The sequence below is a fragment of the Cyrtonyx montezumae genome, unplaced genomic scaffold (assembly GCF_038088225.1).
Source record: "Cyrtonyx montezumae isolate F1298 unplaced genomic scaffold, pur_monq_1.0 scaffold_2, whole genome shotgun sequence".
NCBI classification, from domain to species: Eukaryota; Metazoa; Chordata; class Aves; order Galliformes; family Odontophoridae; genus Cyrtonyx; species Cyrtonyx montezumae.
Window position 1 is genome coordinate 14,867,570 of NW_027071936.1, and position 13,524 is coordinate 14,881,093.

The window sequence follows — 13,524 nt, forward strand, 5'->3', positions numbered from 1 at the left end:
TATTCCAGTCAGCAGGAAAGCAGATCTCTTCATGTGTATGGACAAAATCAGTCATTCTACTGAATTATTATTTCAGCTGTGATTAGTATATTCATACGTTTCAGAACTAAGGAAGGTGAGCAGTGCGTGTAGAAAATCAACCACTCATAGTTCAAGTTGATAATTCCTGTTTGAATTACAGTTTGTATTTTGAAAAGAAACCTGATGCTCATTTGAAGATAGAGGATGTTCATGTAAATGTACAGAATTTAGTATAGATTCAGTGACTCACAGAATGTTTTGGGTAAGGAGGGACCTTCAAGTTCATTTAGTTATAACCCTGCTTTTTGGGCTGTGACAACTTCAGCTAGATCAGGTTGCCCAGAGCCCTGTCCAACCTGGCCCTGAACACTTCCAGGGATAGAAAGGCTTATCTGTACAGCCTGTGCCAGTGCCTCGTCAACCTCTGAGCGAAGGATTTCTTGCTAACGTTTGAACAAAATCTCACTTCATTCCATTCAAAATTAATAGTTGTTTAAAAAAGCCACAGTGAGGCCTCACTGGAGCCTTCTCTTCTCCAGGCTGAACAACTCTAGCTCTCTTAGCCCTTGCTCACAGGAGAGGTGCTCATCCTTGTGGGCCTTCTCCAGTCCTGCTCCAACAGATCCATGTACTGTTGGTGCTACAGTACTGCAGGTGGGATCTCACAACAATGGTGTAAAGGGGGAGAATTATCTCCTTCAGCCTTTTGCTCAAGTCATTTGATAGAGTCCAGGATATGGTTGGTTTTCTGGGCTACAATTACAAATTGCTTATTAATATTAACATTGCTAGTATTTAAAAAAAGTGTCCTGTCATCTAGTAGATTTCAAGAGAAGTTACTGGAGCAATAATCTGCTCTCTTGTGAAATATTAAGAGAGGCAGAGAGAGAAAAGTAAATCAATCAATTTTAAAAAAGGATGGAAATAAAGAAGGAAAGCAAGATAATAAGAAAAAAAAAGAATAAGGAAAGGAAAAGCAAGATATGTAGCACAAATGCTAAATCCTGGCCTGAAACAGTGATTGCACACCTGGTGGGAAGGCAGGGCCAACCCAGGGGAGCTCAGGTGCATGCATTGTACCTGAGTGACTGGAAGGGGTGGAGCCAGGATCCACACCTTCCCAGACTTCATTTAAAGGTTGTCAGTGGAAGAAAGGCCATCTCTTGTTAGAGGTCCCTGTGTATCTGAGGTCTGGAGGTAAGTAGTTCCCTTATTTTTGTTGTTGTTTCTTTTGGACTTGTTCTCATTCGTTGTACCTAAAGAATTTGCTATCCTGCTCTTTATGTGTTACTTTTCATCCTGTTATAGCATTATAGGGTACTTTCTCAGACTTTTATTGGAGTCTTTTGCGGGTAGTCAATGTATCTCTATTCAATGAAACTTGACAGGACCCTTAAAGCATTTTTAAAATGCAATGTGCTTTTATTTCTCTTAAAATCAGGATTTTTATGTAATGCTTTTATGGACGGGGTTGAGTTGTAACTTAAAATTCTTATGCATAAAGATTGTTTTACTGTACACAGTGTTAGTATTTGAATTAATATGCGTGTTTTTAGGCTGCTTTAGTTAGAAGAGCAATTACATTCCCTGTAGTACACATAAGAGCCTTGGCTTACAGAAACATAGTCAATCAAATGGGAGAGTATCTGATGCAGTCTCTAGTCTAAATTATTGCTCATAGCAAGAGACTATAGTAGGCTGCTCTGAGTCTGATTCAGTTGTGCCTTTTGCTCCAAGAGTTGCCATATCAGGCCAGTGTTTGCACAACTTCTCTGGGCTGTATTTCAGGGAGCAAATATACTCTACTCAGTCTGACCAAACTTAAGGCCGGAGGAGACAGAAAGAGGTGGAAGGATGAAGGCATTGGGCTTGGTCCCTTTTCTGCGGGCATTGGTCGCCACCTGCCGGCATGGTACGGTAGCGCTCCGTGCCGGCTTGAGCGAAAATCAGCGCCTGGCGGTTGCTGAGACGTTAGCTCTTATTGGTCCTTTAGCCAGTCGCTGAAGGGCAGACCTCCGCAGTCGCTTTGCCTTCACAGACATAAGGAAGCTGCTCTTTGCTGGAAGTCGTGTCCGTTTGAAGCTGTAAAACGTTGCCTAAAGTCGGTGTGTCTTCTTATCGTGAGGCTGATGCAAAGCACCGTGAATGAGTCAGCTAAACACAGGGAGACATTGCAGTAATTCCCCCGATGCCTTTAGAGATAGTGTTTTCTTTCTGTCAACCATTAAGTGTTGTACTTGTGTAACCTGTGCACAAGACTGGTTGCCAGTGAGGAAGTGTGTGGGCAGCTCTTCTTTACAATAGCTCTGGGAAGATTTCCTTCACACAGTTGTCTCCAGTCCACATTTCATTTTTCTCAAGACTCAAAGGTGTCTCCACCACCTTGCTACCAATAGTTTTGCTGACCAGTACTTTCGAGAGAAGGGTGACATCTTTTTCAAGGGCTTTATTACAGCTAAGGACTCAACACTGCTCTCTCCAGGCTGTATCTCTGTTAAACAGTGTGAGGATGTTGTTTTGTTCTTAATTACAGCTTTCCTGATTTATATCAACCCTAATGGAAAAGAAGTAAGATGCTGCTGCAGCTCTAGACAAAATCTTTGGGTCAAAAGGCCTGTGTTGCTGATCTGGATTATATTGTTATGCGGAGGTTATAGAGGGTTTTAAGGTTTAAGTTTCTGTTTTGCTAACAGTTGTCTTCTGTTCTGTTTTTGGGTTAATGTAGCATGGAGGAAGAGCTACAACATGTTTCTTCTTCTTTTCAAATCTGTTTATTCAGTCCATTTGATTCCAAATTTCTGCTTAGGTTCTTAATATCTCTTAATGAGCTTAATTCATTGGTAGCTTAAATCTAATGGAGTCGCACCAGGAGTTCTTTTGCTGTTAAGTTTCCTCTAATTAAGCCTTAAGATTGCTGGGCCCTTGTGAGTACCGCAGGTGACACAGATACTGTACTCATACAGTGTAAGAATGAGTTAAATATTATAAGTAGAAATATTCTGTTTGCGTTGTGTTATGTTTTTGGCAAATGGAAAGGATCAGCAGGACTGGAGATTGAGTTGAGATTATCTTTATAAACAAACAGATGTTCTTGCCTGATAAATTTAGGGTTTATATTGCTTTTTCCTTGAAAAGTGTGTCTAAATGGGAAAATTCCAGTAGCTTTTATCTTGAAATTAGATGCTGTTAATAGTAATGATAATGAGTACATTTAGATGATGACTTCGTTAGTTTTGTTGCTTTAAACTGACTTTCTGCACTTAAGGGCTTTGTGGATTACAGTTGCTTTTAAAGTCTGTTTTCCTTTATTTCTCTTTGTTGGTTACAATTGCTAATTGTTAACTGGAATCCAGTTTCTGAAACTATTTCTCCTGTTTGCACTTTGTTAAAGATCATCACTGACTGCTATGTCCTCTGCTTGCTCCCAGTTTCTTCTGATTTCTGAAGTTGCTGCGTGTGGGGGTAATGAGGTGGGTGAGGTAGCTAGCAGCTGAAGTCTTAACTACAGTGCTCGCTCATTGTAGGTTGAAGTAGTCCAGTTCTGCACAGGTTCCTTCCAACCCTTAAAGTTATGTTTTTTTATTTGTTCTTGATCTTCACGTGTGGTGAAGCACCTAGCTGCCATTTGCTCATAACTCCTCACCTTTTAGATAGATAACTTGCTAGTGAAAGCAATGTAGTACTGGACTACTGTTATCATCTTGGATGTCTTTTGATCAGAGCTGATATGCCATCTGCTAATTGCTGTAATTTATTCAGGGATGTAGATTTTTACCTTCTCCATGTTGAGATCAAATTGTAAGCAAGACATTATCTTCAGTTGAAGCTTCTCTTTAATAGTCTTTGGTCATTCTGGACTAACACTGCTTTTTGCGTTTGTTGAGGAAAGTTCAATATTTCATTCATATACGAATGTTTTATTTTTAACTTCAGTGTTCCACTTTGTGACTCCTTGCAAGGCTACTCCAAATTCAGACCCAATGTCTGAGAGGATTATCTAAACAATTATTGAGCTCCGACAGGGTTAGGGCTGTAACTACTACCCTGGGGCAAGGGTTATTATGCCCTGCTCCTGTAGAAGGGGGAGATCCATTCAGATCAAGCGTTCTTTTGCTGCTGAACAGATGGACTGGAAAGGGTAGAGCTATCAGCTGTCTATATGGCTAACTGTTGGCAACATTTAAACAGAAGCGTCACTACAATTTAGTTATTGCTGCTTGTCTGTGTCCTTAGCAAGTAGGGGATTGTATAAGATCTCGATGTCACAACTGGAGTAGTGCTTTAAGTCATTTTTTGATTCTTTTGTAAATATTCAAGAAGCTTGTCCCATGTTTATTCTACCGGCTTTGTTTCTTGAAGATGCTCCTTTTTTCCACAGAGGCAATGACAAGTTTATGTGATGTTTATGGTTAAAGTTGAAAACTCTTTTAGATCTTTAGCAAATATTTATTCAATACACATGCATACAAAAGGCTAGAGATAGAGGAAACAGAACATACAGGAAGCATCAAGCAAAAGCGATGCCTGTTTATATCTAAAGAAGAAAGAATTATTTAATGAAAAATTTCACAGAAATGCATAGTAAGCAGGTAAAGTATGATCAAGGAGATGAACTAAAAATCCCTTTTTGTGTAACCTATGGTATTCACCAGTTAAACAATGTGTTATGTGAGGGAGTACTGCAATATGACACTGGCAGCAGAAATACTGGGATGCTCCATCTGTTGGCCTCAGTTAGCATCTTGTATGTCAGGAATCATTCTCCAAGGGAAGAACTCGTTCTGACACAAATGTCGTGTTCATATTTTGGAAGTCAAATGATAGGTCTTAAGGACAGGGTCTGATGCTGTTTTGTGTTCCTATGGTTTTTGTGTGAGTTTGTGTACTTTGATTTCTGCTTTAAGCTGCTTAGGGAGACTTAGTGAATTTTAGGACAATCTGGGTAATGTAAATATTTACTCATTGGACTCTTTAACTTGAGTAAAGCGATAAGAACTGGAAGCAAGAGTTAACATCAGACAGTGATACTGGAAGCTAAGCTTTCAGGTCTGATATGCAATTAGTAGTGTGGAGGTAATTGTAAGTACATCAGCCCTACAACTGGAACGCTATATTGTTGTTAATTTGTCAAGACAGTAATATGTTTCAGCATGGGAATAATGGCATGACCTAAGAGGTCCTGAGGACCTACAAGGATGATCAAAGGGCTGGAGTGCCTCTCTTGTAAAGAAAGGCTAGGAGAGCTTAATTTTTTTTATGCCTGGAGATAAGATGGCTCTGGGAAGGTCTCATTGGGGCCTTACAGTATTTAAAGGGAGCCTGTAAACAGGAGGGACATAGACTTTATGCGTAAGCAGATACTGGAAGAACAAGGGGGGAATGGTTTTAAACTGAAAGAGAGGAGGTGTGGGGTGGATGTTAATTTTTCATCAGTGGGTGATGAGGCGCCAGCACAGGCTGCCCTGAGAAGTTGTGGATGACCCAGACATGGAGATGTTCAAAGCCAGGCTGAACAGAACCCTGGGCAGCCTGAGCTGGTGGGTGGCAGCCCCATCTGCAGCAGCGGGACTGGAAACTTCGTCATGTTAGAGGTTTCTTCCAACCTGAATCGTTCCGTGTTACTCTAATGGTAAATTTAGGTTGTAAATAAGAGTTTGTCTTTGTTTATGGCTTAGACTGTATTAAAAGGCTTGTTTTGACAATTAGTTGAAAGTTAAGTATGGTGAATTTCATGCGGTTCTTGATAATTGACTTCAGGCTTATTACTTCAATACATTATTAGAGTGAACTTGAGGTTTATTACTGGAACTAGACAATTTTTTGTAGTTTAATTCTAATCTCCCTATTTAACTACCTTCTCCTTGATGCATATAATGTCTATTATGGCTTCATATAAGACTATGCTGCTAAACTGCTTCTTGAGAAAGCTGACTAGTCTTTAATTTCTCTTAAGTAATGCTTTATAAGATCTATAACAGTATGTCTTCTCAATATGTGGCAGCTTGCTTTTTTTTCCTGTTTAGCATTAGCTGAGTGACCTTGCCAAAAGTCTCAGAAACTTGTCCCATTGTTTACATACTTCTGATTCTAAGAGTGCCAATGGTCTTTAGGCATGATTTTTACTGCACGAATTCATCCTGAGCAATTATTCAAATAATAAATTCTACTTAGTTTTTTTCTCTATTGCATCTTCTACCAATCTATCTGTTTTTGTAATTGGATTTAAAAGTTTCTTCCAGCCACCAGATATTGCTTTGAAAACTGTGGCCTCACATTCATGTTCTTCCACTTTGTGCTCTGCAGTCAGCATTTTTTTTCTAATATCACTTCTTTCCAGGGGGTGGAGGGGAGTAAAAGCCAGTTGCATATCCAGGAGCAGAACTATGTCATGTTAGAATTATGTTTGCCTTCGACCTTGCTGTGCACAGAAAAACACACTTTGTATGTGTTCAGTGTATTTCTGGGGAGAGGAAGGAAGAGTAAGAATACCCATCAAATGATATTTATTGGTGACTAAAAGCTTGGTTAAACAATCGCACTTCTGGAGGGAGTTCATATTATCTGAAATGTAGGGGTATTTTTCATTATTACTGCAGTCCTGAAAAGCTTGTTTGGTACTACGTAGATGTATACTGAGAAAGTCTGTTACATATAAATATATTTAGAGTTTTAGAATTAAGTCTGTTGTCTTTGTTGTTAATAGTTAGTTGAAGCATTAAGAATTAGTTACTTACCAAAAACTACACTAGCAGTCCAAGGGAGAAGCAATTGTTTTCATGACTTAAAACCCATCAATTAGGGATAGGTTTAACTTCCTGCAGTGTATAACCTTTCAGCATATTGTGCAAAATGTTATTTGTGTTGTAATTTAATCTGCTACCTTCTATCTCTTACAGAAACTGGTGTGCTTACATCCATACGAGACTCGTACCAACAGTCGTAGTAGACAACCTGGAAACTTTCTCATCAGGCAGAGTGAAGCCATGCTTACTTGGCATATTTGGATCCTGTGCTCAGAGGTGTGTAGAACTAAGAGGAAAGAGTGCACTAATTTTCACCAGCGACCTAATGAATACAACCACAGCTTCTGAAAGCAAAGCAAGATAGCACTTTTCCAGATCTTGTAAAACATGCTGCTTTAACTAGTGTAAAAACCCTCCTAAACCTATTCCTGGAACTGTGCTCGAGTTCCACCATACATACCCTGTGATGTTTGTGCAACGTAACAAGCTTGTGGATTGTGTTGCTGGTGTAAAAGGTTTTCTCAGAGTAGCATAAATACTTAGCTGTTCTGGTTTATGTCACAACTTTGTTGTCCAGGCAGCAAATCCAGGGAAGTTATTAGCCCAGATAGAGTTTGTAAATAACAACTTGGAACTTATTCAGATGGTACTTTGTGGTGTGACTTGCTGCCTTCTTCAAACATAAGAATTCAATAGTAAATTGATTTTAACATGTGGAACTGGAAAATGGCAGCTTGAAACAGAAGCAGCAAAGCAAAGGTTAAAACATGATTTTCCTTTGTGAGATTTCAGAAGCTTCTCAAAAATCAGCTTCTTCTCAAAATTGTCCTCTAGATGGTAGGGCGGAGTGTACTTAAAATTTGAGGTGAAGCCTGGAACAGAAATATCGTTAGGATTAGGGGGCTCTGAAATATGAGTTATGAAATATAATATAATGAGCTCTGAAATCCTCAAAATTGTGGGATGAGCCCTGTGGTTGATGTACTGCCAGCTGTTTTTTTCTCAATCAATTTGGTAGACTTCCAGTATCTGAGTTTTTTTCTTTTTTACTAATTTTTTTTAATATAATCACCTTGGGCTGCTCAAGTAATTTAGTTAGCTATATATGCTTCTGGGCCTTGTCTATGTGGAAAGTTATTTCTGAAATACTTCTTATTGATTAACTCCTTTCATGGACACTTCATTTTTGAGTGCTTTCAGGAATTGATTATGCTAATACAGTACAAGGCCATTTTACCATAAAATAAGAGCACCTATACAGTGAAAGAATTGATGAGAGCATCCTTGATTTCATTTCACTCTGATCTTTGAGTTATTACTGATGAAAATTTCTTCTACCAGCGGCGGAGTAGATTGGGGGGGTATGCACGTCTGCTATACGAATATAGTAGTGCACTCCTTATGAGTGGCTAACAAGATAAACTACTTTGTAAAACTAGGATGTGTTTTTTTTAAGAAACTCTTTAAGAGTGTTTATTTTGGTCTGGCAGTTTTGACATTTGTGTTTTTCTGGAGGGGTTTTGCCAAGGTTAGTGTCAGAAAGGGATCTGTAGCTATATTTGAGTATTTCTTGATATCTGAAGACTTTTCATGGTAGTGTATAGCAACTAGCACAACTACTCTATTCCTGTTTGATTAAAACATAGTGTTTAAAAGAGGCTAATAGACATGCATTAGTATGTTTCTTCAGTATGCTCTTTCACTATGTAGTCATTCTAAATGGTCTTGAGAAAGCTGAAAAGTGATGGTAGCTGGGACATGCAGAATGTGCTGGAATACTGAAACAAAATTGCTGCTGACTCTGCAGTTAAGTACTTTATCAGGAAGAACTGGGGTATCACAATTGCATAGCTATCCCCTACTTGCTTCAACTTAAAGTGGAAATTTATGCGTTTTATCATTTGTCTAAAATTGTGTTCAAAGTAGTCAAACATAGAATGGCTTGCTCTGGAGGGGACCCTGAAGGCCATCAAGTACCAACCCTCCTGCTACAGACAGGTATGTCTGCCATAGGCCGGGTTGCTCAAAGCCTCATCCAACCTGAACTTGAATGGCTCCAGGGAAGGGGTATCCACACTCTTGCTGGGCAACCTGTTCCAATGTCTCACCACTTAGTTAGTGAAGAATTTCTCCCTGATATCTTATCTAAATCTACCCTCTTTCAGTTTTAAGCCGTTTCATTTCATTTGTTTTTTACATGCCCTTATATAAAGTCCATCCTCAGCTTTCCTGAGGTCCCCATTCAGGTAGTGGAAGGCTGCTATAAGGTCGCCCTGGAGCCTTTTCTTCCCCGGTCTGAAGAGCTCCACCTCTCAGCCTGTCCTTGCGGGGGAGATGCTTCAGCCTTCTGATGGTCTTTGTGGCCACTCCAGCAGCTCAATGTCCTTCTTTTGTTGGAGGCTTTGGAACTGGACACAGTACTCCAGGTGGGGTCTCACGAGATCGGTGCAGTGGGGCAGAATCACATCCCCTGACCTGCTGATCATAGTTTTCTTGGTGCAGCCCAGGATGTGTTCTATCAGAAATGGGGATCTTCTAATATGTACTTAAAAAGGACTGGCATAGTAGATATTCTTCAGTAGTTCTTTTTCTTTATGATTTCAACAGTAACATGATTCCACAGTTGTTTATTTCATGTGCTCTGTCCAGTTTAATGGTTATTAATTGCAATTAGTGATATTTCATTCCTGGGTGGTATACTCAAGGAAGAAACCTGACAGCACTAAGCAGATCTTAAAGGCATGTGATGTTTACTTAGATTATCTGAAGTTTGCAATGCTAACACCCTGATGTTGGAACACCAGCTCGTAGTTAGGCTTCATTTTCAGTTTCAAGCTTTTTAAGAGAGGTTATATTAAAAAAAAATGTAATGCAGATATACACTGATCTTGCATCTCCAATATTATTACATGAAAAAAGTTTAAAACAATTTTGTGTTACAGGTCCCAGACAACAACACACCAAGCCTATAAAGTTGAACATAAAATAGTAACATCATTGGAGTGGAAGTGCTGTCCTGGATATGGTGGGCTTAACTGCCAATCAAGAGGTGGGTGAGAGCTGTACTGATTTGAAACTTATCTGTTTTAACAGAAGAAAGCAATATAGTCTTATATGGAAGCAAAATGCTTCTGATAAGAAGTGTTGTGGTTCCTTTTGTTAATTCAAAACCAGGGAAAATGCATGGTAGACTAAAATGCTTTGGAGTGTTTACTCTGTGTTGCACGTGAGCTTCCAGAGCAGCTTAAGCAAAATGTCATTTCCCTTCTTTCTCTTCAAAACTCATAACATCTTCAGCCTCATTCGATTTTGCTGAAATATGGAGTTTGTATTCAGGGCTTCTCTACTTCTGACCTTTCAGTACTTGCAGCGCTGGAATACTAAACCCAGGTCCTCCGTTGAATATTTGTTATAAAATTCATCTGCCGCACTGTGACCCTTTTGGCTTTTAGTTTGTCTCTAAGAATACATTTCACACATGCTGTAAAATAATGTACTAACTTTGTTTGCCTCTAAATTGGGTAGGGAATAGTTCAGTTTAGTGGTGATTGTATTTTATTTGATATTGTGTGATTTGTGTGTAAGTTTAGCTTTTTTTGTCAGAACAGAACTCTTTACCCCTGCCCTGGTGATCAAACGTATGTTAACATACTGTAGTTTAACATCTGTGTAACAGCTATATATAGATTTTTTTGCTGCTGGCCTTAAAGCTGCCCTTGAAAAATAAGATACAGCATCAGCATACATATTTTAAATGAATGAATATTACAAGAAAAGCTATTACATGTGATAGTGAGTTCAATCAGCAATGGTAAATAAGGGGCTGTGATTAAAAATTAATGTGGAAAAATGAGGAAAAAGCACTGCTGTTCACATCCAGGAGGGAATTTCAATGATGAAAAGCCTGAACCTCAGTGGTCGTAGTATTCTCTTCTGTGCAGCTGAGCGTGGAATCAGTTATTGACACAGGGCAGAGGCAGTCAGCAAGGCTGTCCAATGAGTGTGGATCAGATGTCTTAAAAGCTTGCTTTTACTAAGCGCAAGTGTTACCAAAAATAGGTTTAAAAATGCTTGCAAAAGGGGTGGAGTACTGCTGATAAAATTGAAAAGACATCAAAGCAACATGGAAGCACTGACCAGGAAAAAAGCTATTAAATAGCAGTGGCATTTGTGCAAGTAAGAATAAAGGGATACATTGTCAAATTTTAGAGGGGTGAGCTTGGAATATCATCTGCTGGTTTCTGTTCTCGAACCTCTTCTGACTTGCTGAATAACTTGGGGAAGCCACTTAAAATCTGCATATCCAAGCCTATTCATCCAGAAAATGGAGATGACACTTAACTCCTAAGAGCATTGGCATATTTAATTAATCAGTGCTTTTGTAAGTGCTTAAAGAGATTGGAATGAAAGGTGTTATGTCAGAAGTGCTCTTTTTCCCCGTTTCTGGAATGCTTCTTCCCATGAGGAGCAGAACACTAGTACAGGCCCTGCCTATATTATTCAGTTCCCATGGAGGGACATCAGCCGTTGAACCTGAACGACTGGGAGCCTGGTAGCCTTGTCTTCACGTGCTCTGTTTCTACAGTAGCAGGGAGAGAGACATTGTAAAATTGGACAGTGATTCTTTAGAGTTCTTGAGACCTACTCTTGGCCCTTCTGAACTTCATCTGTTTGAAAATATGACCATCTAGTGAGGTAAGGGAACTGGGTTATTCTGATGATTTGTTTTAGATCCTGGGAAGTCACTATTACTGTGCTGTGGGTTGATTGAAGCAAATGCAAGAGCAGGAGAAATTTCAAATCAACTTTTTTCTGGAATCAGGTTAAATCGTACCTAATGGTCTCAGACAGTCTAGGCAGGAGAGAAGCTTGTCACCGTGTGTTAAGTATTCCTGGACTTCTGCAAGCTCTCCTTGGTAGTCCCTTTGTTACTGACTGACTGCAGGTGCTTCTACAGGTAACGAATTAGTCAGTAAGACAGAAAAAACACTGGAAAGGTGTTTGTATCACTGTTTTGAACTCCACCTTCCATGTGGCAGTGAGACGTTAATGAGCTGAACAAGTTATGTCTCCTGGTCCACCATAGACAATGCACTTTGATAAGAATGGCATTCTTAACAATAAAATATAGGACACAATTTATTTAAGTTTAATGGGACTGCACAATGTGGATGTAAGAGCAAAAAAATCTGCCTAAGTGGAAGGCCTTGTCAGTTCCTGGTTGCAGTTGGTTATGTATCATTATTAGTAAGCAGCGCTTTTTACCTTTGGGTTGTAGGTAAGCTTCATCATTAAGCTGGAGAGGATGTGTCCCAGTGTTTTGAGGTCAGAAGGAAATAGCAATTCATTCATGGTTATATGGTTTATGAACATTGTGTTATGTATCAGGTTTGCAGTGAAGTGATGTACAGTAATTCCCTTCTATCTAACCTGACTGTGGCTTGGAGCAGAGGGCTTGTTCTCAAAATGGTTGACAATACCATAGTCTTTCTTAGTACTGAATTGTCTTGCTTGGTAGCAATGTCATTTCTCCAGCAGGTGGCTGTGAAATGTTCTGCGAACGAGCCAAGTGCTGTCCTCAGTGCGGAACGAGATGGAGACACTAAAGCTAACAATTCGTCTTGAAGCAGGGGAGTGCTCAGACAGGGAGTAGGGAGAAACTATGTAACTTCCTGGAGGGGTTCCCCTTAAGGCTCTCCTGACTAATCAAAAATACATTGAGGGAAGCAGATCAGATTTTCATATTTTTAATCTTCTCTGAAATTATTTTGCCCACTGATTAAAAATACATGTGACAGTAAATTATACATGTAGGCTGATGCATTCAGTGATAGGAACTTAGTGTTAGGTTCCTGCGTGCTTTAGCTTATATAGGGATATGCTGAATACCCTGAAGCTCCTGGAGGAGCTCTTCATCACTCAGCCTTCAAAAAATGCTGCCTTTATTTTTTGTTTTGGCTTTTTAATAAGTGTTGCTTTCTTTTTGTGTATTACGCCTATAGGGTGGATCTCGAAGTTTGGTTTTGGGTTTGTATTTTCACAGTTTAGCTTTAACTGAGCATAGCACATCTCAAGTCGTTTGATGGCTGTTTCTAGCTAAAGGATGTGTGTTGGTGTCTGAGACTAGTGCTTCTGTTTCATCTGCTGCTTTTTGGCTCCTAAGATGGGGATCTCAGCTGTGGGAACAATGAACACAAAAGGCTTCGCACTGTATGATCTGTCAGAGATTACTTTGGAAAACAGCTGAGCCACTTGAGAAGAAAGATGTGAAAGGGAACTGTATTGCCAGTGGCTGTACTGACTTTGTATTGCAAGCGGCATTCCTGATTTTCTAAGGTTGTCTGACAAGCACATTTTTATAGACAATTAGACAGTAATGCACTTTTGACTGTACAGTACAAGGCGTTCTGTGCATCTTTCTGTTTTTGTTCTTCGGTTGTCTCTGTATGTGAATCACTGGTTACAGTCCTTGGTGCTGTTAGCAGTACAAAGCATGGTGTTTTGCTCCATTACTGGTTACCTCCAGCAGAGTGGTATCTGTGTCCTGGGTTGTACGGGGTTGAGTTATCTGCACTTCAAAGAATTAGTAAAACAAGCATGCATCTTAGGTGCTGTTAAAGCTTATAAAATTAACTGTAAGGACTTCAGTATTCTGCATTGTAAATTTGTGAATGAAGCACTTCATTAAATAGGTAGGATGAAAGCTATTTTGGATAAAATAAGTGAAGCTGCTGTCTGTTTCAGAACCAGTGGTGAATAT

At 39.5% G+C, this 13,524-nt stretch overlaps 1 protein-coding gene across 1 annotated transcript in view; it reads left to right on the forward strand.

Moving 5' to 3' along the window:
- Positions 1–13,524, forward strand: part of MMRN1 (multimerin 1) — a 37,250-nt gene that overhangs the window by 6,957 nt on the left and 16,769 nt on the right. The window contains exons 2-3 of the mRNA XM_065736068.1: positions 6,918–7,040; positions 9,707–9,813. Of these exons, the coding sequence (XP_065592140.1) occupies positions 6,918–7,040; positions 9,707–9,813 (230 nt within the window). The remainder of the gene's footprint in view (positions 1–6,917; positions 7,041–9,706; positions 9,814–13,524) is intronic.